Source organism: Bombus pascuorum, chromosome 1, assembly GCF_905332965.1.
Source record: "Bombus pascuorum chromosome 1, iyBomPasc1.1, whole genome shotgun sequence".
NCBI classification, from domain to species: domain Eukaryota; kingdom Metazoa; phylum Arthropoda; class Insecta; order Hymenoptera; family Apidae; genus Bombus; species Bombus pascuorum.
The window spans coordinates 24,602,478-24,625,033 of record NC_083488.1 but is presented as its reverse complement, the minus strand read 5'-3'; the positions used below and the strand labels follow the sequence as shown (position 1 = coordinate 24,625,033).

At 38.3% G+C, this 22,556-nt stretch overlaps 1 protein-coding gene across 8 annotated transcripts in view; it reads left to right on the top strand.

The window, feature by feature from the left end:
* The window catches only part of LOC132914727 (fat-like cadherin-related tumor suppressor homolog), a 499,421-nt gene that overhangs the window by 454,725 nt on the left and 22,140 nt on the right, over positions 1-22,556 (top strand). For 6 of the 8 annotated variants that reach the window (XM_060974095.1, XM_060974129.1, XM_060974120.1 and 3 more), the window contains exons 7-9: positions 15,873-16,028; positions 18,994-19,104; positions 22,090-22,242. In XM_060974095.1, coding sequence (XP_060830078.1) covers positions 15,873-16,028; positions 18,994-19,104; positions 22,090-22,242 — 420 coding nt within the window. The remainder of the gene's footprint in view (positions 1-15,872; positions 16,029-18,993; positions 19,105-22,089; positions 22,243-22,556) is intronic. The other 2 variants (XM_060974111.1, XM_060974104.1) reach the window with 1 other exon arrangement.

Sequence of the window (22,556 nt, the reverse complement as noted above, 5' to 3'; positions counted from 1 at the left end):
TCATATTTCGAGCTCGAACATTAACGAAATAACGCGGAAAGAAAATGAAGGACGAATCGCGAATTCTGGCAACAAAGTTTCCAGTTTCCGTAGTCGAAGAAAGGCTCGCAGAGTTTCGATGGCTCCAGGTTTTCGGGGGCCGGTTCAGTGATCTTATTCACGAGGCACGCTTCCAAATACTCGACCGACGGTATTCGAAGTAGGCTTGAAACTTGCTTACCAACGGCACAGGACGCCAAGTGTCTGCTGGATACAGTTTCGAGCATCTACTCGCGTTATAGACTGTTGAAATTTATGATCGACGGACGAGGTTAAACTCTGGCATTGCAGATTCTTCGTTAATTGAACGAATATCAGGCACCCCGCGCGCTTTCTCTCTCTCTCTATCTATCTATCTATCTGTCTATCTATCTCTCTCTCCAACTTTGTGCACTGTTATCATATATTGCCGCGTATTTCGTGGGGAATTTCATCGATGCGACGACGTCCCCACCGCGATGTACTTCGATCGAGAACGCATTACGCGTAATATCCACCTGCTGCCAGGGAAAATATTTAAACGTTGTAATATCGCCAGTACAGTACGCGCAAGATACCATAAAGCCTTTCCCTTTTGTCGATAAATTGAAGTTGATGACGATTATTGAAACGGATAATGAACAGCCACTGACAGACGTTTGTCGTTGTTTTGGTATCGCACCGATAGGAATTGGACGGCGTAAACGCTGATTGTTCTCGCGGAATTAATTGGCAAATTGTGATTTATCTATAGAGACTTTTTGCAGACTTTCATTCCGGAATGTCGAGAAGATAGACAAATATTTACAGAGTTTTGTTTTTCCCATGTACACATGCTGTTATTGCGAGATTTTACAGCAAAAATTGAAAATCATAGAGGAACGGAGTAAACAGAGTGTTTTGCGTCTGTGACAGGTTGGTGAATTGCATTGAGATGCTGATATTCTCAGGATGTATGACGTCATAAAATAATGTTTTATACATGTTCACATAGTGAACGACAGTCTCTCTTTAAATTTAAATATTAAAATTTTGATACAAAGACGTAAAAGCTGAATTTGTTGAATCTTTTAAACCACATCATGCATTCAAAATTCTAAGGCCAATGGCTAAAAGACCAGAAAGAATCTACAAAACTACATATATCGCAAACCTACATATATTTACATACACCTAGCCAATGTAAAATCGTGGATTCTGTTCAATCAGACGATCTCGAAAACAAATCTCCGTCGTATATTTCATACGAAACGTTTTCATCGACGTAACGTATTTCGAGTGTACCACGAAAATACATTTCTCCTTTGCGGGAAACTCGTAGAACCAATCAATCGGGTACCTTTGAAAACTGAGTTCTATCTTTATGAATACCACGAGATACAGAAAAGCACGATCTCCTTGATAAATAAATACTCCTAACAAAGAAGATTTACGTCTCGACAAAACGGATGCATCTCACCGGAAAATTACTTGTAGCACAACAGCCAACATCCGAGTTATTGCATCGTAGAAACGCATAACTGTGAAAGCTATCCAGCTTAGCTCCGGCGTGCAACTCGGCCGAGCACGCCGAAAGCTTTTTGCCACGGCTTTATTAATAGCCCCGATTTTTCATGCTTTTTCCTCATCTCGTTCCGTCCCGTCCCCGCCTCGCTGACAGTTTCTCGCGCGAGTCGCGCGACACGCGCTAAAATATTTCAGCGCCGTTGCAGCTGAACCTTTCCGACGTGTAGCAAGTGCATTAATAAGGACGCTCGCCGCCTAGCCAGTTCCGCTATCCTTCGCCTGTGTTTTTACACCCGGTTTTGCGCGTTACGTCCTCCACCTGTAAACTCAATTAGCGACATAATTAACGATACAAGCGCCGAACGTCCTTCGAGATTGCCTCCAGGATGATAAAATGCCTGTCGATTACGTGACGTTTGTGGCTAATTGTCATTGAAACTAAGATCGTATGTTTATATAAGGTATTATTGCTGTGGTTATTTGCATATATGAAAAAACGTGCGATCAGTTTTTCACTGCTAAAGATACTGAGAAGTATGCCTGTACAAATATAAATTTTTGTGAGGGAAGGAATAGTATAAAGGAAGAAGAAGGATCATATGGAAGAGAGAAAAGTATACAAGCAGGAAGATTTAGAGTAAAGAAAGAAGGGAGGATAGGAAGGCAAGCAAATCGGAAAACGCATTTAGAAATTATTGAAAACTTGTTTAGAAGCAAAGATAATAATGTACGATACCTTTCAAAATCATGAAACTTGTATCACTGTCGTAAATCCAGAAACGCTACGCGCGTCTGACCAATAGCTTCCTATACTACTTATTCAAGAGCGTTATCTGGACATCGGCGAAGAAAACGTCTTCCAGTGTACCATACTCAACGGCTTCGTAGCAATGACATCTGACAAGCTATTCGCGTAAACCGACCAAGAAGCCCGACTTGCAGCTTTCTCTCGTTACCACGATTCCTTGTGTCTCGTATAGCGTACGATCGCTTTCAGCTGCTTAGATGGAGCCCGCCAATTTCCGGTCGCAGGGTGCTGCTGCACCATGACGGAAAAATATCGCGCGTATTCAGCGTCTTTCTAAGGTGGTTAACCAAAAGGAGGGTCACGTATTACGACGACAGGCAAAAAGAGGAACGGAGGAAAAAAAGAAAGGGAAAGAACCGATCGTAGAGCGCGGCGAAAAAGGCTCGTTCAGCAACGGCGAATTCCTTTTTCCCCACCCTTATTTTTCATCGACTTCTTTCTCTTCCGTCTTTCTTCTTTCAAGGCACTCAGCTTCTCGAAGAACCCTTACGCGCTATGAACACTCGAACTGGCCGGTAAAGTCGCTTAATTGACATTCTTCTTTTCCCCTTTGCACACCGCTTATGACGACACCCGGCTATATTTCTGAACTCCTCTCGCATTGTAATGAAAAGCTCCGCTTTCGTGCACATGACGGTTTGAAGAAGAGAAGAGGAAACTGCGAAAGAAGAAGGATACACGGGCGGAGAACACTCAGACGATTTTTAAGGGAGTACTGAACACACAGGGGTCTCGAATGTGCTTGGTCTTTATTCGGCTTTGACTCGCGACAGGTCGGATTCTTTTGAAATGGCGACTGATGAACGGGAACGCGTGAAACACGGTTCTTAATTGAAGAATACATGGGTGAGGGATTGAAGTACGTGGAGGAAAATGGACGCGTAAAAAGATTCTGTCTTTAAGTAATTCTATGTTTTAGTATTTACGTGTTCTTGTTTGAACTTGTATAATAAATGGTATTCAAAGTGTAATTGTTAAAACAGTATATTTGTATGAGTTCTCTAGGTTTTACTATTGCCTCTCTTGTAGTTAATACTGAATTCTTACTAGATTTTATTTTTAATCGATTAATGCAAATTTGTTATTTTATTAAAAAAAAATATACTCGGTGGCAACTGATTTCTGCTGCTTGCATTGTCGAAGTAGAAATAAAATGAAATACTGCAACGCCTCATCAGCTTTACGACCTCACTGTTTTTCTTTCATCAGGAGTACACAAAAAAGACATCTTTTTTTTTTAAGAAAAAAATTCTGCGTTTCAAGATTCTACGAACGATGATACACTGATATCATCGCGCTGACGAAGAAAGCTACGAAAGTGTTTCGCTCTAACGAAACGTCAATTATGTCGCGTGCATATGAACGTCTTTCAATTGTTTCCGCGGAAAGTACGTTTATCTTTTCGACGATAAAGTGTAAAGTGAAATTACGAGAACGCTTTCTTTTACGTTATGTTAGTGTTCTTTTCCGTGACAACGAGCCGTGGGCCTAGATATTGAACTGTCTACCTAGGTATTTTTTCGTGAAACCACTCGGTCGCTTAGTCATCACGAACGACGTACGAGCTTCGTCGCCAGAGGATATAATATATGTACGTGTACATATATACGGCTCGCTTGATTTTCGTCTCGTTACACGTTTCTCTTTTGCTCGAGTTTCGAAATAAGAGATGGAAGAAAGCGCTTCTTTCTCGAGAAGCTTGCACAGTGGCGGTGTAAATTGATGTTCTGACAATACGTTTGTTATTCTGTTCTTTTCTCTTCTCTCTTTTCTCTTCTCTGTTATGACTCGGCGTGAAAGGGTTTCTTTTCTTTTTTCTGCTGGAAAGTAACTTTTGACGGTGGAAAAGAAAAAGAAGATGAAATGATAGGAACTGAATTTTGTAGACAAATTTTATTGCTTGAGTTACCCAAGTAAGTTAGAAGGTTTGGTATAAGAGAAGAATAGAAAAACTAATGAAATCGAAGATATTGAAATAGAGAATGAGTAGTGTACCTAGAAAAATAAGTGGAAAGAAGGTACTTAAAAACACGATAAACAAAATGGAAAGAATGGTGCGTAAAAAGATCTCTAAATAATCGAAAGATTTGGAAGTTTAAAAGTATAAAATTAAAAGCTTGCAAGAGTTTAAAATCAACAGTGCAAGGGCAATGTTTAAAAGAATACTAACAACAACAATAGAAAGTAAAAAGTATCGCTGATAAAAGAAGCTCCTAAACAAGAATCACAGAATGTTTAAAAAATATAATACCAGAGCGTTATAGGAATGAGAAAGCGCGGAGAAAGAACAGAGAACCATAAAGGTTGACATAAAGTAGCACAGATAGTAGAATACGCGTAATACGGACATGGAGGAAAATAGAAAAATAGAGAAAGACCAACGCGAGGGTGAAAAATAGCAGACTACAAGCACGAAGAATCATAATGATGAAGAAACATAGGTACGGCAATAAACTGTAGCAAAAACAGAAGAATAGCTGGCAACGGTTTCCAAAAATGAAGGAGCACAGACGGTTAAGCGGTGATAGGGAAGAAATAACGGATCAGAGGAAAAGTTGGGAAAGGCAAGGAAGCGAGGAGGATAAGGGGAGGAACTAATCAGAATGGTTATTCAAAAATCTTGACGATGGAAAACGCCTGGCCGCGAGCGTTCTGCGTGGTACGGTCGAACGATCATCGGGTGAAAATGCGAAGCTGCCGCAGAAAAAAAAATCCGACACAAAGAGAATACGGGAATGCGTGAACCCACCCGCTTCAACGTACCATTGTCTCGAATTCTAAAGCGGCTATGTATCCGCGATTTTCATGGCTGCCTTGATTTCCACGAAACCTATTCGGCGATGATTTGACCTCGTGCCCATTTACTCTCTTGTATCGCCATGTGTACAACACGTATCACTCGTTAAACTACTCGCCTTTCTTTTCTGTACAGCAGCGCTTTTGAATATAAATTTTTGTTCGATTAAATATTTCAGTATGATTGCTGTATTTCTTTCATCCTTCGCATGTAATACATTTGTATGTTTTATATTTTATAAAGGCTGTTCGATTGCCTCATGTAAATATCTTCCTTCGTGTTTGTATTCAAGGATCACATATATACGTGGAGTGAGAGAATCGGTTGGAATTTAGATCGTAGTTTGTATCGCTGAGTCATAATGACATCACGCAGTCCATAACAATTTAGGTTAAATTATTGTTAATTTTAGAGTATTTAATATTACGTGATATTTTATATTTCACGCGGCAAACATTATCGATCTTTAGAACTTAAAATTAGGTAAATAATTTTGATTACCTGCGAGTTCTAATGACACGAACTGAAAGCATCGAGCATCAACTCTCATTTTATCAATCACGTAATTCTAAATCCTAATATAGAATCCTATATCCAAACTAAAACGCAAGCGGTGCAATATAAAGCGCATAAAAATCCAATTTCACCCGTACGAAGAATGTATTCCCTCGGTAAAAATCCGAGTTATTTGCCATGATATCGCACGGGTACACTGAGGAGGTAAGAATTTCCAGACAGAAATCGAAAGGCTGATATCTTGGAATCTGACTATATACTTTATTGCCAGAAACGTCAAAAATAGCCGGCAGATATAGGAATTCCAGCTCGACTTTGGTATTTCAGGCAGAAAACGGGAGTATGCTTGAGGCTAGTCGGCTCGCTGACGGTTTCACCGAAACTTCATCAACGTTGTCCCATTTAAAAGCATCTTCGCGGCCAAGCAAACCGAGGAAGGAAGAGAGATATCGGGATCCGCGTACCTCGATAAATCGTTCCGCAGAACGCAAACTTCGCGGCAGTCAATCTCGTAAGAGCCATGGTTCTCGAACACCGCCTTCGGGGCTATAGTTATTAATTACACGATCTGGCTGCTCGTTAATTGAAGACAAACTTCCTCCGCGGGCAAAAACAAGTAGACAATTAAGAGAAATACCGGAGCGTCGGCGACGGTCGTAGTCAGCGGATCTTCGATACCGTCTGCCCTCTCGAGCCAGTTCTAATTATTAACGACCGCAATTACTACGGTGTTTCCTGTGATAATATCTTTCAACCCTGTTGTAACTTCGTACGCGAGGAGATAGGGAGCTATCACGTATCAAGAGACAATGGAAGTATGTATCCAGGGAAGGTAATATGGTTCGTCGAGTGACGATATGGCGGTCATTTTGGTGACTTTGGTTATAGAGACGTTGATATACTTGGAGCAATGTATTGGTAATGATGGATAAAAGATTTTTATATTTAGAGTAATGGATTATACCAAGCATTGTATATGTACAATTTTAGATCTCGATTGATGTCATTGAATAGTACAGAAGTTTAGATTCCATTGCTTAATTCTTTCTGAATTTCTTTACAACGAGATAAAAATAATTTTGACAAAGTTAATCTGATGTTCAGTTATTGTTGCAAAAATGTACCGAGCGTAATGTGTTGTTTTTCCAACTGACTGTGTAAATGCATGTCGTTTTAGTTTGCCTGGTATCAAAGTGTAGAACTCGGGGAAGTTTCAACAAGCCTTTTATATGCTTTTTTGCGCAGCTTTATTTTCTAGGTTATATGAGGTGTAAATAAGTTGCAGCTATAAAGTTTATGATGATATATCAGGAGTTAGATGAGATTCAATCTTGATACGTGCTATCAAGTGTCTCAGCTAAAGTAAGCCAGAGTATATTTCTTGCAGATGTTCTTATCAGCTTTTGTCGCGCTCGATTCTAAAGATATGAACTAAAAAGGAACTATGTTAAGCTAAAAAGGAAATAAAACGACTGTCAACTTGCAAATTACATGGATATCTCAAAGACCATTTTTATCAAAAATATCTTTCTTACTTCTAACAAATTTTATTTAACCTTTAAGTTAGTTATTTATCATTTATTTGTCCTATTCTACTGCACGACTATAAATTCTACCAAGGATTTTAATTTCAAAAACTATTAAACTAACAGTTTTTGCACTCGTTTTATAAATTGTCTCAGCAGCGCTTAAAAGCTACACGAGCTTTTCTTGAAATAGCGAACAGAGATATCGCGATTTTAAGGAAACTTTCCTTCAGAAGAGAACAAACATCTACGTAAGAATGGCTTCTTATTGGATGAAACCGAAGAATCGTAGAACAGCAGAATTTCGCTATCGCATCCATAAAATATCGTATTAGTCGCGCACATTTTCAAACGTCCCACGCAGAAGCTCGGTTTTATTTCGAAACCAAAGACACGTTGCCCGAAAGGATAACGTTTATCTAGCCACTTAACCGTCTTGTGTGGGACCTTAAGCGTTTTCCAATGCATAGCTGCGAGCTAAACGAGACGTATCCTTCCAATCCTTTAACCCTATTTCGATCCACGCCTGCAAAAAGTCTGTCGATGATCGAATCGAAGCGACCGTCGATCCTCCATTTGTCTTCCACTAAATATATTCTCGTGTTTCATTAGCATAATTATACAAAAAATTGATGAAAATTAATAGACCACAGCGGTTGATCGAATTGAGCGCGTATTCTATCGAGAGACGCGTTTTCTTACAACCTTGTTGACATTTTTTAGTAAAAAGTCGATTGTATATATTTTTGAAAAACTCTGCTCTACTTTTCCAAAGTTGTATAATAGGATACCCCTTTAAAATAGTGATTTTCGCTGATTCGAGTTCGTAACACTAATAAGATGAAAAAATTCTAATGAAATTATGATGGGAAGCCATGAGTGACAGAAAACAAGTGGACGAACAGGCTCGAATTATACTTCGAATTTTAACGGTGCACTGTGAAATTTTGCATTCGTGGACAGCCACTTTCCGATGCTCTTTCTCGAGCTTCCGCCGGTGAAAATAATTCATCGTGACCCGGTACCCTTGCTCGAATGTAATGGAATAAAAATACGATATCTTGTCGTATAAAAGCGAGAGAGAATTTTTCAACCGCTTCCCTACAGTTGCCAAAAAGAATAACAAATAAGTTGGTCAGAGGGAAAATAACAGAAAAGGATTAATTAAATTGAAGTTTGAAAACGAATCGTTCATTAGTCACCTCGGAACTTCACTTAACATAGTTTCAAATTAGAACTACGTGCTTTACCTTTGCTTCTTACACGAAGAATTATTTTTGTATGAGAGTTTAAGTCGTTCGCCGGAAATGGGTTCGTCCAACGAAGAATAGAACGAATAAACGTGACAGTGAACGGCTCCGAAATTATGTATATTTTTCTACCGAAACAAAAAAGCGATACTGTACTAATGAGTTATCGGTGTAGGTGGAACGAAAACAAAGACAACGACAAGATCTAAATGAAACGTTTCGTTAAATAAAACAGGAAAATTTGAACCAACGATTTTCCGACACTTGGGTCTTTTACGAATCTAAAAACTTCTCTAATAAAATGTTTTATGCTGTCTATAGTTTATGGAAAAACATAAACTTCCTCGTGTAAAATCAATAAAAAAAAATTTTTTTTTTGCAATTTAAACTTTCCAAATTTGTGCCGAATTTTATAAACATATGTTTTATTAATCAAGATAAAATTGGAAATTATATTTTTATATTTTACATCATCCAAAATTATTTAAGCTCGAAACGTCGGAATAAAATAGCGAGAATATTGATTGAAGGAACGTTTGGAAATGTTTTATTTCTGAAAGGAATAAAAATCGGAATAAAAAATTTTACTTCTAAGTTACACAAAAGCAAATGATATAGCAGGAATGTCCATGATAGAATATGTTCACGATTAGTTATCCGGAATTTTCCGCCGAGTTTCACAAAGCTTTGTGGCATTGGAATTTTCCACAAATGAATGAAGCAAGTGAAGCATTCTAAAACGTACAGTCAGATAAAATTCTGATAGACTTCCCGGGACAATTCCCATGAATTCGAGAAAATGAAACTGTGCATAAACTTCCTATAAAATTTAAATTCAAAAATTAAATCTGCCGGGTAAAATCTACCTCTTATGAACTATAACGAGCATTAACGCGATGAAATAGTGAAATGCTCAAAAGAAATAACAGCAATATCTATGAATATCGAATGATCGACGTATAAGAGGCGAATATAAGACTTACAAAGGGAAAAGCGAGAGAAATAGAAACACGTTAAAATTTTGTTTATCTTGAGAGAAATTTCTAGAAGTAGAATCAATGGTAACGGTAATTGCATTCGGGAAACCTTTTAAATAAACTGGTTCTTGCGGTGGTATCGCGTCGCTTTTGTGCCCATTGATAAGTTAGAAAGTTTGTAAGGAAGTCTTTGCAAAGCTGCTGTCTGTAACAGAAATTCATCGAGGCAGTTCCTTTCAAAATTCACTACAATTTTATCGCAAATTCCAAACGCAAGTAAATTGCGCGAGTTATGGAAAATTAAAAGCTATTGACTTTATTCCAATGACTAATGCGTGCATAAAGAAACTTTCTCAATCTCCTTCCTCTTTAATTTACTTATTTCCATTTTATTCGTAATTACCTGATATTTATTTTCAATATACACTAAATTTTCGTCGGACAGTTATATTCGCTTAAAAATTGGAAAATGTTACAAACCTATTATATCGTAGCAGGTCATTTAGTTTGATACCTTATATCATACGTTAACAATTTTGTTCAAAATGTATGTAGATTAAATTCGTAATTTAGCACCAAAATTCTCAAAATTTTAAAATTATTATAATTTGAAATGAAAAATGGCATGTGTCCTGGAATTTTTCAGCAGCAATGTATTCCTAATTTAGATTTTGAATATTCTGTGCCATGATTCTTATCGATGATCCATTGTGACTAAAACATGATCATCTGCTTCAAGCCGATTCGAGTTCGATAGAAGCCTGGCTCTTGTTTCCACAATAAAAATGAAGATTTTTCTGTCTCTACGTCGCAGTAACTTCGGCATCAGCTATACAGCGATACGAGTGTATTCCTCCTCTATAAAAAGGGCCGTAAAAGTACGGACAGCGGTTCACCGAGCAAGACAATTTCGAAAAGCGCAGGTAATGGCGCCTACTGGGCGCCATTGACGATTTACACAGTCCTTGAAGCAGGTTTTGCCGCCCTGGAGTGCCGCTTTCTTTCGTCCGCAGAAATCTCGACATCTTTCTCGGACAGGTCGCTGCGTCTTTCAACGTGGCTTCAAAAGAAATCTTATCTGCGCTGAGTTCTGCGACAGTATCTGGCAACATTATAGAGTGGTATATTGGTCGGATTTGCGCAAGGTTGAGACGCAAAGTGCATGGGGAAATTAAGGGAACGATACGAGACGGGCTAGCGATAAGCTTGTAAAGGACGATGGAAATTTTATGGGCTCTCTTATTTGTCTTCTGATTATTTCTTAAAATATATTTTATATATACGAACGTAATAAAGTACGATAAGCTGTTTGATCCATTTAATTTGTTTCTAAGTGCTCTGCAATGTTAAAGGAAATGATAAGTTCAAGTAATAATACATTCAAAGATGATAGACATCTCTTATATTTTTATTTATGTAATGAATATCACAGAACATATATATGCGGATAATTCAAGAAAGTCCAATTGTCTGGATAAATATTATTTTTACTTTATATCGCGTATTTAATAAGTAGAAGGAGTACTTGACCTTGAAAAGAAAGAACTCATTCCGAATTTGGAATAATCGCAGCCTGAAGGAAATATTACGTGGATCTCTGCTTTTCTAGAAACTAGAGCTACAAACTCTCGCGTAATTACCTAGTTTCCATCAAACATTTTCCACAATTAACAAAGAAAGCCCATCAGAGCTTTAGTTACATTTACCTTCCGAATTCGTTCCACTATGCCCCGTGTCTCTTTATTTTAACCAAAAACAAAACCACACAGAGGTTGCCTCTTCCATTAAAGAAAATGATAGAAAACGTTTCGTTGACGAACATGTAGAGATCCACATAGGTAAAAGGTTAGCTGCAAACACGGCCGTGCAGTAAATTGCGGCCGCAATTGCGCGTTCTCATTTCGTCTATATTTCATCAGATTCGAGAATCGTTTCAGCTTGGAGGAACCAAGAACAACGTCGATTGCGTGTCTCAGATGAACGACATTCCTGAGATCGAACTTTATCATCGCGATATTTTACTTGCCGATTTTGCTATCAACGTGATCTTAACATTCAATCGATATTGCTGGCTTAGGAGCTAGAAAATTTCATTTCAAATCATTTAATTCTATTTAGTGACTACATTTCGTAACAAAGATAATTTTCATCATATAAAATACAGAATACTAAATAAGATTTATGTGTCCCGAAGTTAGGTACATTGGACGAAATTTGTATGTACCTAACTATATCAATTGAGCATTAAATCCGATGAGATCATTAGAGGCTATTCTCGTAATTGCTAGAAGGATACTAAATCAAAGGAAGAAGACGCTGAAGAGTGCACAATCACTGCTGCGTTGTCACCGGTAATCGTGGGGAAGACAGAGGCCCTTCAAACAGGACACGTCCTCGAAGATGGAATCGAGCGAGTTTGGAACAAGGGGTTTTGTTCCATTGTGCTTGCGTTCGCGGAGTTAAATTGTTTGTGACCTGTAATTCGTATAGAAATTGGTTGATAGTTTTATCAAAACGTTATTTATTAATTGGATATATATTAGAAACTACCAGACGAAACTGACCAATTCGTAATTTTTCATAGAAAGTTTACGGATGTACAACGATGAATTCTTCGCAATTAAATTAATTTTTCATGAAGTGCATGACAAGAAATTTGTTTTTCTCGTTTCATAACATATGTTTTTTATAAATCTTCCACTTTTATCTTTTTTTGGCACACACTTCGCGTTTCAGTCGTCAGTATTTCCAATGTTAAATATTCCACCAATTAATTCATTTCTACATCGCCAAAAGTATCCCAGCCATAGCGTCGAATTAACATCACTATCACGAGCTACTTAAATCGTATATTCAAATTTAGAGGAGGATTCGTTCCAATTTACACTTAACTACCCTCGTCACGCACGCCAACGATGTATACACGCGTTACGTTACCACATATAGCAACGTTAAAACTATACCTAGCTACTACAGCCAATGGAACATCGTTTCTCGTTGGTTAGAGTTTCCTGGACACACGAAACTCTCGAATCCACTGTATCGTGGTGAGGGAGACATTGTAACCACCGAACCTATCCTCTGTTCGCTGGATAAAACAAGAGTTTCGTAGTGCTAATTTAGTGCAGGTGTTACCAAACCAATGTGACGCGTAGCCTTCGCGAAGTGTCCATCGGGACGGCGGATTTGCGCTGGAAATGGCTGCTCGATCATCCGTCTATCCACGGAAATTACATTCCCGGATATCTGATCATTTTTGCGTTGAACGATAAGGTTCCGTTGTTTATTCATTGCTGCAGAGTACCGTAAAGCTCGCTTTTAGTCGGCTTATATTTCGTTGAAGGCAAACCAGTAGGGACCATTGAAAACTTTCACTCAGTGAATAGAATGAATAGAATAATGATACAAGTTCCACAAATGTGCAACTAATCTAAAATATTTCACAAAATAAAGGAGAAAAGCATGACAAAATGAGAGAAGATGGACTATGATGAAATTGAGACTATAAATAGAAAATAAAAATTTAATTCATAATAAAATTTAACGATGCAACATAATACACAGAAAGGTTTCATGAAAATCATAATTTTCGAAACAGTTCTCTCTTTCTATTAAACTCGCTTCCTCCTTAACAGTTTAGCTGGCAGAGACATTTCGAAAGAACTTGATGCTTTAATTAAGACTCAATAACTCCTGTACTTGGAAGAAACCGAGTGGGCATTCGCGATACTCGGCCAATTTACTCGTTTTCTCAAAACGACCCTGTCTTTCCGAGCTAAATTAATGAAAATTGTTGTGTCGCGTCGCCCGTCGTGGGAAACGTTCTAATTCCACAATCGTTATTTGAGGGATTTTTCGAGGCTTCCGCGTCGAATTAAGTGAACTTGTCCGAGAGATTCTCTGACCAATTTACGCTTAGAAAGACCTCTCCCTTTATTTCGAAGAGTAACAATCGCGCCCGTCTTAAACATCCTATTTAGAACGAACCACAGCGACATCTTTCGTTATGTATTTTCCTCTTTTTTTCTTTTTTCTTTTTAAGCAAGATACCGAGATAGCAGTTTCTCTGGTTTAGAAAAGTCACTTTTCGCGTTATCGAAGAGGACGAGGGAGGAATGGAAGAGTAATCGAATGGAACGCGAGGATTCTAGATGTCTCGAATTCGAGCTTACAAGCATCGAGCATCGTTGGCTTTGTGCATTCCTGACCGGTGGATGTGATTAAATATCGATCGGCTGCTATGTCAGGAGAATAAGACTGGCCGTGTAAATAATTTCGCTGAAAGTGCTTCATATCGCAGGCATAATTGAAACGCGTCCAGCTACGGTAGAGAATAAATGGAAAATAAAAAGCGGAAAACAAAAGGAAGAATAAAAAGAGACGCAATCAAAGTAACGAGGAAAGAGAAATATATTACCATGAACCGTGAAAAAATTCACATCAACACCGTGAACGAACATAATGATAAATGAATACGTTCTTTAAGTTTCGATATCGCGAATTTCTTTTCGATCAATATACGCTAAGAATAATTGATAACTCGATATCGGTTAATCAATACCAGGGACGATGCTCACCGTAGCTGATACACAGTCTGTGGAACGATCGACTCTCCGTTGATATATTGCACACCGGCTATTTTTTACAGAGACACGCCAACATGTAAAATCGTGCCGTTGCATAAGGCAAAACAGTCACGTTTCCACGGCGAACGAAACAACCGGTCCAAAGTAATTAAACTGTATCCTCGATCGTCGCCGCTCTGGCTATGACAGCTTCCGATTGAGCATTTTGCTAAATTCAATAAAACTTTTGCTTCTTCGTGCACACGGAATCAACTCTATTGATACGCGTTCGTTTTCTTCCTGCCTCAACCTCGTACTCTCTTTTGCGCTCGTTCGGATCGTTCTCGCACCAGCTTTCAATAACGCGACGATAAAACCGTTCTGGTTCCCGTGAAAATCGCTGCGATAGCGCGGAGGCACGCAGGAAGGTGTGCGACGAATTTTTCTCAAGGTTTTGGAAAGCACATATACAACTTTGATTTAAAGGAATTAATGGAGATTCAAGACGGCAATTTTAATTTTCGAGCGGATTGTCACAGAAACATAAAATGTTTTTGACGTGACCAGATTTCAGTGTGCTAAATAAAGAAATTTTTGTTTTTGAAACAGACCTCTTTGAGTTTTACTAAAATTCTATATATTCAAAGTTATATTGATAAATGATAAAATTGATCGCATTATCGATACAGTAATTTCTACTTCTATAAAATTTCAGACCATTGAATGAAATGAAAATGTGACCATAATTAAATAGCACTTTGACAAATTAAATGAAAGTATTTAGTACAGAAAGAATTTCTTTACTCGCGAAGGACAATTATAGAAAATTGTTCCTACTGTGAATTCACTTCTGAAATAAAATGTCTAATCGATTCTATACGCAAGTACGTTCGGTTAGATAGAAACTGCGGAGGATCTTATCTTCGCAGGAACCTTTCTATGTCGAAGAAATAAGTTTTCCTTTTGCTCACCACGAGATTTCGTCGGCCTTTTACATTTACGATTGTGGGAAGGAACCGGTCAGCCGTGCCGATTGTGCAGATCGTAGCACCCGATATTCACGAATGAAAAGTCGGGATTTCGCGGTACCACAGCGAAGGAAGTGGAAAGTGGGCGGGATAAGGGTAACGGCAGCGATAAGTGGGATAAAAGAAAAAGGAAATTCCTGATAGACTGTACGGGGAAACTAATCCTGGCGGCAAACATTTTGAGATATTACATTGGAAAGGTTGCTTTCGTGTTTCATCTTACGATTAATGTAAATTGGAGGCGTTTAATTAATTAAAATTATAATCGTAATTTCAGTGCTATCTCGATGACATAGATGTTAATTTAACAAAGTTCTTATTTCAACCTTTTGATGTAGCGCAGTCCAGAACCATGAGAAGAATAATGAAAAAAATTAGATTTATCAAATATACATAAAATTACAGGTTTTTTTCAAAATGATGATAATATACCTGCTTTCTTTTTTATTTACATAAAATGATTATTACAGAGGAAACTTAAAGCATCAACGATAAACACGTTAAGACAGATCGAGATTATACATGGACGTTAAACCGTGTTTAATATATGCAAATGCACGTTACCGTAACTTGTCCGTATCTAGGAATTAGTAGAATTTAGTTTGAGCGAACTTCCTGAATACTGATTGGCGATGGTTGAGTTGTAAAGACCGACCTATATTCCCAAACATTGACCTTTATTCCCATCTATTTCGAGAGACCCGATAGAACATCCGTCTACAACTTTCGTACAAAAATGTATCATAATCCTTATAAATTCAGGTATTTCTAACAATATTTTTAACTTCGACTGATGTATGAAATAACTTTGTACGTAAAATACATAGAGTACACGATTACAATCGATACTCTCTTATTAAAACTACGATTCTGTGTTTTAGGTGACAGTCAGGGACGATGGAAGACCATCTTTGTCCTCGACGACCCGCGTCGTGATCGCGGTGGCAGACATAAACGACCACGGTCCAGAATTCGAGCAAAAGTTCTACACCGTTCAGATCCCAGCATCACCATCTACCGACAAACCACTGTTCCAGGTAAGCCATCACCTCCGGAAGTACACTAAAATCAATCTTCGTAATTCTGTCCGACCTTCTAGTTGAGAATTAGGAACTGGCATCGCACCATTTTCTTCGAGTCTCGATGTAACCGAAGAAACAGACGGTCGTCTGTATTCTGTCCCGTTTCGTTTTTCTCTTTGTCTCTTTGTACACCAAGTAGAAGTAATCCCCCGTATCTTGTTGTATATACATATTATCCGTTCGCTCGTGAAGAATCATCCCCCGTCCCGCGACAGGATTACCACTCGTCCAAATGTACGTATGCCAAACCAAAGGGAGCCGCGAGAGTTGGAATGGACAATTAGAAAGTTGTAAAGGATTCGAGAATTTTCAGTAAATTCGAAAATTTTGATTCCAATTCGAGGAACTGTTCTCTCTTGGAACTCCAAGTTTCGACTCACGTGCTTCCCTTGAGTCGAGCGCAAGCTGATCGGAAGTGAACGTTACCGAGTGAAATTTAACACAAGCTAATCTTGTAATAGTATCGACAAATCTATTGGCTTGAGAGTATGGATTCTAGTTTGATAGTTATCGAAGTTTGATAGTACGTAGTGTGATGTTAAAGTTTGTTGAACGTAAGGTATCTATTATTGGCTATGCTTCTCTTACCTAAAAGAACTATTATTGTACTTTTTATAATTGTTGGACATTGTTTCTAGAGAGCACTATTTCTATTTCTAGAATTATTAAAATTAGACCACTCGAGAATTATGTTACTGAAAATTAAAAGCATTCATTCCTTCAATAACATTAATTTACGATTACCACTTCCCTGCAAATCAGTAGCGTTCACTTCGAACAGACCAGTTTCGCTGTCGACTTTGGTCACCCAATCAAACCGTCTGAAAATAGTGTCAGAACCTTACGCTTTTCTGTAATGAAAGCCAAAATCTTCCAACAGAACCAACTGTATCGATACCGAAACGTCGCTTCCCAAACCCACCTATTTGTTGGCGATTGCTTGCAATCTGTCTTAATTTTGTACGCATATATCGCACGACGTACTCAACACGATACCGAAATGTAGAAAAAGTCTGATATAAAGCTCATAAGAAAATAGGAAGAGGGAATGAAGAATGGGTCGGTCACTCGTTATCGAACGTGTTCTTTCTTGGAGACTTGTTTTCGATGTGATCAAAGCAACCCACCGGTGACTATCATAGCGTGAAAGGGTTGAGAGATTTAGCACACGGACACCTTCGCACTGAATTCTCCCGCAAACTTATCGTTCTTCGAATTTACGGCGCGAAGATACTTCTGGTTACGCGGTGGCGCGTTTCACGCGTCGGCAACTTTGGGATCCTGAGGACGGAAATCGCGGTTAACGAGTTCCCTTTGTGACGACCTTCGGTCCACCGGTGTTCTGAGAACTAGCGATCGATCCTGGCCTCGACTGCCCTCAATTTTGCGCGTTACTATTTGTTTAAAGACATATAGAATGGACGTTGGCCGATTTATTGAGGTATTAACCGTAAATAATACATCACGTTCAGTTTTATATCTTTAATCGTTTCAATGGTTACGATATGTTTGTGTCGAATAAAGTTTCAATCAGACATTTATTGAATAGTAAAATTAAAGTAACTAAAATTGTATTTGGGTCACATTAGGATTGAAGGAGATTAAGTTTGTACAGAAATTAAGCGGACTGTAGTTGCATAAATTATTATTATTTAGTTTATTTTGCAGGAAAGATGCGAAATGTTTCAGTTTAGGATTATCAACATATTTGAGAGAAATCTGTCGTCGTGTGCAGTACCGTATTATTCTAACCTTTTCAACGTGGCTATTACGAAACATTCCATGAGTTGCAAGAATTTAGCAACAGTGTTTTGCAATGTTAAAAAATGTTCTCTAGCATGCTACAAGTTCCTAACGTTTTATAATAATGTTAAGTGTAATTGTGAAATATTCCATGTTATTCAGGGGATTTTACTACAATGTTTGCATAGTATTGTGATGCATTTCATAAGAGTTTAAAGTTTTCAGAATGTAAATTTCGACAACATTCTTACGTTAGACACCGCGTACGTCGCATTAAAATCGAAATATTTCACGTTGTTTTTAATCATTTTCAAACAAGCGTAATTCGCTTCGTTCACATAGAGACGTTATTAATTGCTGATAGTATTACGTTACTACGTATCGTTCGAAGCTTGTTAAATATTTGCGTAATTCGAAATTTCGCTAGGGGAAATAAGATAATAAATGCTGTTATCGAAGGCAATAGAGGGAGGAACCTGATTAATCCGATGTCAACAGTGACAATAGCTTTCACAATATACCAGGAATATTCAATATAGCTCTCCACCAACGTCGAATTTTGTCGAGGCCAGATTCGATTTCGACGGATATAAAGTTACGATTGCTCGTTTTCGTAATTTCGGTCGGTCACCGTATATTACGATCGAGTTTCAACTTCTACCCGGGAAAACGCGTTTTACATGCCGCATACGTTATGCCTATTCTCGTTACAAGATATACGATTAATTAAATTAAAATTCTGTCAACAAAGAAAAGATCTGCATTTGATATAAATCTTATGCGTTTGCAATAATTTAGAAATGCTCCACATTTTATGTACACTTGCGTACTTGAATCGTCAAAAAATCGCATCATTGAAGAAAGAGGATTTAAAGCGTAGGTCATGGATCAAATAAAAATACCATCTATTTCACTCGCGCCGTTTAAAACATCGTTAACCGCAATTTCGATAAATTGTCTTTCGCATTTACTGAAGAAAATATTCTCCACCGTATTCGCCAATAGTACGTTTCGAGCGGTTTAGTGATTGGAAAAAGATCAACTGGTCAAAGCCAGCAACTACTTTCGATCGACGAGGCAGGGGAAAAAAAAGAAAGACACGCGGAGGAGAGGGATGAAAGCGAATTAGCGGAGATAATGCGAAAGTTAAAAGGCTTCCTTCTCTCGTTCTCGACAGAAATCGAGGAACCGCTCGCGGGAGTTCGACCTTTCGATCGATACGTTACTAGAGAATGGAACTTGGGAGACATTTAGCCCCGACAGCTTGTCAGGAGATCCTATCTTCAGGGTAAGGACACCGTTGGCACGTAAAAAAAAAAAAAAAAAAGAAACTAAAAACGCCGTCTCGTGGCACGGGAGCATAAATAATTTCTGCGTAAAAACGTGAAATTGGTCTCGGGTAGTTTACACGAGCTCTTGTGCATTGATTTATGACCCGCTTTTATGTATATATATATATATATATTTTATACATATATTATATGTATATCGACTGTAACGTTCGTTCTAATTATGATACTGCATTTTCATGCAACCCCGCTCTGTGCCCGTTTTTTTATAAATAGGAGCCGCCATGCATTTCGTCTACTACTTGATCGATCGTCTTTTGTCCTTTTTGCCCGATGCAACCCTTCTTTTTGTACACACGAAGAGTCTCTTGAATCTCGCACATCATGCGACTCTGAGCGAAACTTTGAACGTAGAACCGAAAGATATCGGTGTGGCGGGGGAGAAAAAGTTGATTTTCAATGAACGCAAACCACTGCTGCTGCTACTTCGTACGCTGAACCCCGGGTAATTGAGGCTCATTCGTAGCTGTCCGGGGATTTGGGTCGAGAGTGGAATTTATCTCCCCGAGTTATTAAGTATCAAGTGCCCACCGGCTTCTTAATTGCATTCAGAGTTCATTGCTCTCTCTTACTCAGGGGGCAGACTAAAAGAATTCGATATGCCTTCGGTATTTCTAATGCGTTCGAAGGAAAACTCGAGGACTTAATTATACCTCGAGTGCCTTTTAACTGAACCGTTGTTCCAGGTGTAAAACTTCAACTTGCTTTTTTTTCCTTTACGAATTAACGCGGTTCTTTAAATGCGTTTATCGTTACGATGTTAATCATAAAATACTCGAAATAGCTTTAAACGACTTGCGCTAATTTCGAAAATTAACTTTAAAATCCCTAGGTATCTTAAAGGATATATTTAATACGATTACCATTTCAGTAACACGTCAAAACTTGTCAAAATGTCTTTTTAATTCTCTGCCAATTCAAATTCTAAACGTTACCCCAAGATATTATTTAAAATGAGATCTTTTATGAATATGAAACGAGACGTTCGCTCAGAATCGCATCATGCGTAGCCCCTTTCTCCATCAGCTCCAGTGTATGCGTCTATCTCGAACTCTTCGTCGCGTCTTGCCCGTTTTGCTCGTTTCTTTGTATGTATATATATATACGTATGTATATTATGTTCTTGAATTTTTGCATTTGTCTGTACGAGGCAGTCGCCTGATCATTTTTCCGTCTGTTCTTTCTTCTTCTTTTTTTTTTTTTTCTTTTTGTCGTAATTAATAAAAATCACGGCATCGGGGCAAGCCGCTAAGTACGAACGCATGACGCGGAAATGAAAAAGAATGGAATGAAAGGGAATGCTCGTAGCAGACCAGTTTTCTTTCCCACGTATTGAACGGTGTTACTTCGAGAATGAAAATTGCTTTAGGTCATTGCAGCTATATTAATTACTGGGAAACTATACAGAATGTCTTGTTAGATGTCGTAGCTCGAGCTTTTTTAAAGTGCATCGTTGCTTCTAACCTATTAACTAACAAATTTAAACTAGGAATGTTAATAAAGCATACGAATTACCAATATCTTGCACCTATTTGGTTATTATTTGTTTTATTTCCATGACTAGAACTTTCAAGCATTCTTTACGGTATTCACTCAGATCTTCTATTACAATGCTATTTATTTTTGCAATTGAATAATTGAATGCCATTCGTGTCATCCAAACTCGTTATCGCCTCAGAAACAGTGCCAAAACTCCATCGAAAAAAGTAAATTCTCTTATTTAAAATTTTCAACTAAATAATTTAATTTTTAATTCGATCTATCAATCGGAAAGGTCACTCTGCTTACCGAATGACCTATAAAAATCCTTTGATGAAATCGAACGTCAGACGAGAGCCGCCATCAAAGGGAGGCCTCGTGGATCAACAGGAAAAAATCGTGGGTTAGAAAACCGGCAGCCGATAATGAGCTCTGGCACACGGGGGAAACATGTTCGTTGTGGGAGAAAAGACGCAACCCCGGCATGAAGACTCAGCCCGCCATTTAATGAACCGACGACGATACATTTTCCCGCGCGGTTCCGCGTGCATCAGCTCGTAGCATCAGCTCAAAACATCGCGTTCGATCCGCGCCTGCCCGCGGAAAGAGCGCGTGGCCTGTGTTTTAATACGCTTTAATGCAGATCGATATTTGGCAATCCGGGGAGGCGGAGATTTCCGGTGTCTCCGTCTGTTCCTCCTCCCCTGTGTTCTATCTTTCTGTATGTTTTATTTCTCCCCGCTCTTCTTTTTTTTTTTTCTTTATTCATTTCGTGTACCGCATGCTGTCGACTGTGTGAATGCTACGCTTCGAGGTCACGAGCGCAATGTTTCACGATGGATCCAGAGGGAGCAAGATTGAATGAACGAAGGAAAGAGAAAATAAGAGTATGAGAGAGGGTGTAAGGAAGGTGAATTGAAAGATTTTAGAGCGTGAACGAAATGTTTTAGACAGAATGGGTTGTTTTCTTATTTTAAAATTCTTCTTTTCTTTCTCGTGCTAGATTTGCGTATCTACTTACATACGTAGATTTCATTCGTCGACGAATGCAGACGCGTTCCGCTTTTTCTCTTTCATTTTTTTTCTGACGTTCACACTCGACGTTTGCACCCTGTGTGTGTGTGTGTCAGTCTGTCTGTCTGTTTGTTTGTCTGTTTACGAACGCGAGTATGGAGATGTGTAAACGTACACACACAGGGTATATCGAGGCTTTTCTTTCCGGACAATTTGCGGCCGCATTTCCGGAATAGCATTATGAATTAGAAGCAGCTTGATACTTGCGAATCGTTCGAGATTCCTTTTCTCTTTCTTTTGATACAGCCAATGACCGATACTAATGTTCTCTTTTATGTCGTGTACAGCTATGTTAGTAGAGAATGAGAAAACGAAGGAAGCAAGTTTCAAAAGGTTGGTTCTCATTTTTCGTTTGTGTTCCTGTACGATAGGTACTCGCGAACGATAAAGACATTGGTGATAACGGGAAAATCCAGTACAGTATCAAAGGTGGTCGTGGTAAGGGCAAGTTCAAAATACATCCAACTACAGGAATGGTGTACTCGCAACGTGGATTCGAAGCTGGACAGGAGTACGAGATGATGGTAAGTGGAATGATAGAGAAAATTACACATTTATTTATTTATTATTATTATACATAGAAATATTCCTGCCTTTTCAAATAATTAATATTGTGAAATATACTAATTAAATATAGATAGACTCGGGAAAAATCAAACGATCGATTGTTGCCTAAATATGAAACAGAAGAATATTAAAAATTAAACGTTAAATTTAAACGGAAAAATAAATAAAATATGACAATATATGAATATATATAATCTACATGAATAAAGAAAATAAATAGAAACCCATCAATTTATTCTTCGTTCTTTGGATTACTATAAATAATTTCAGT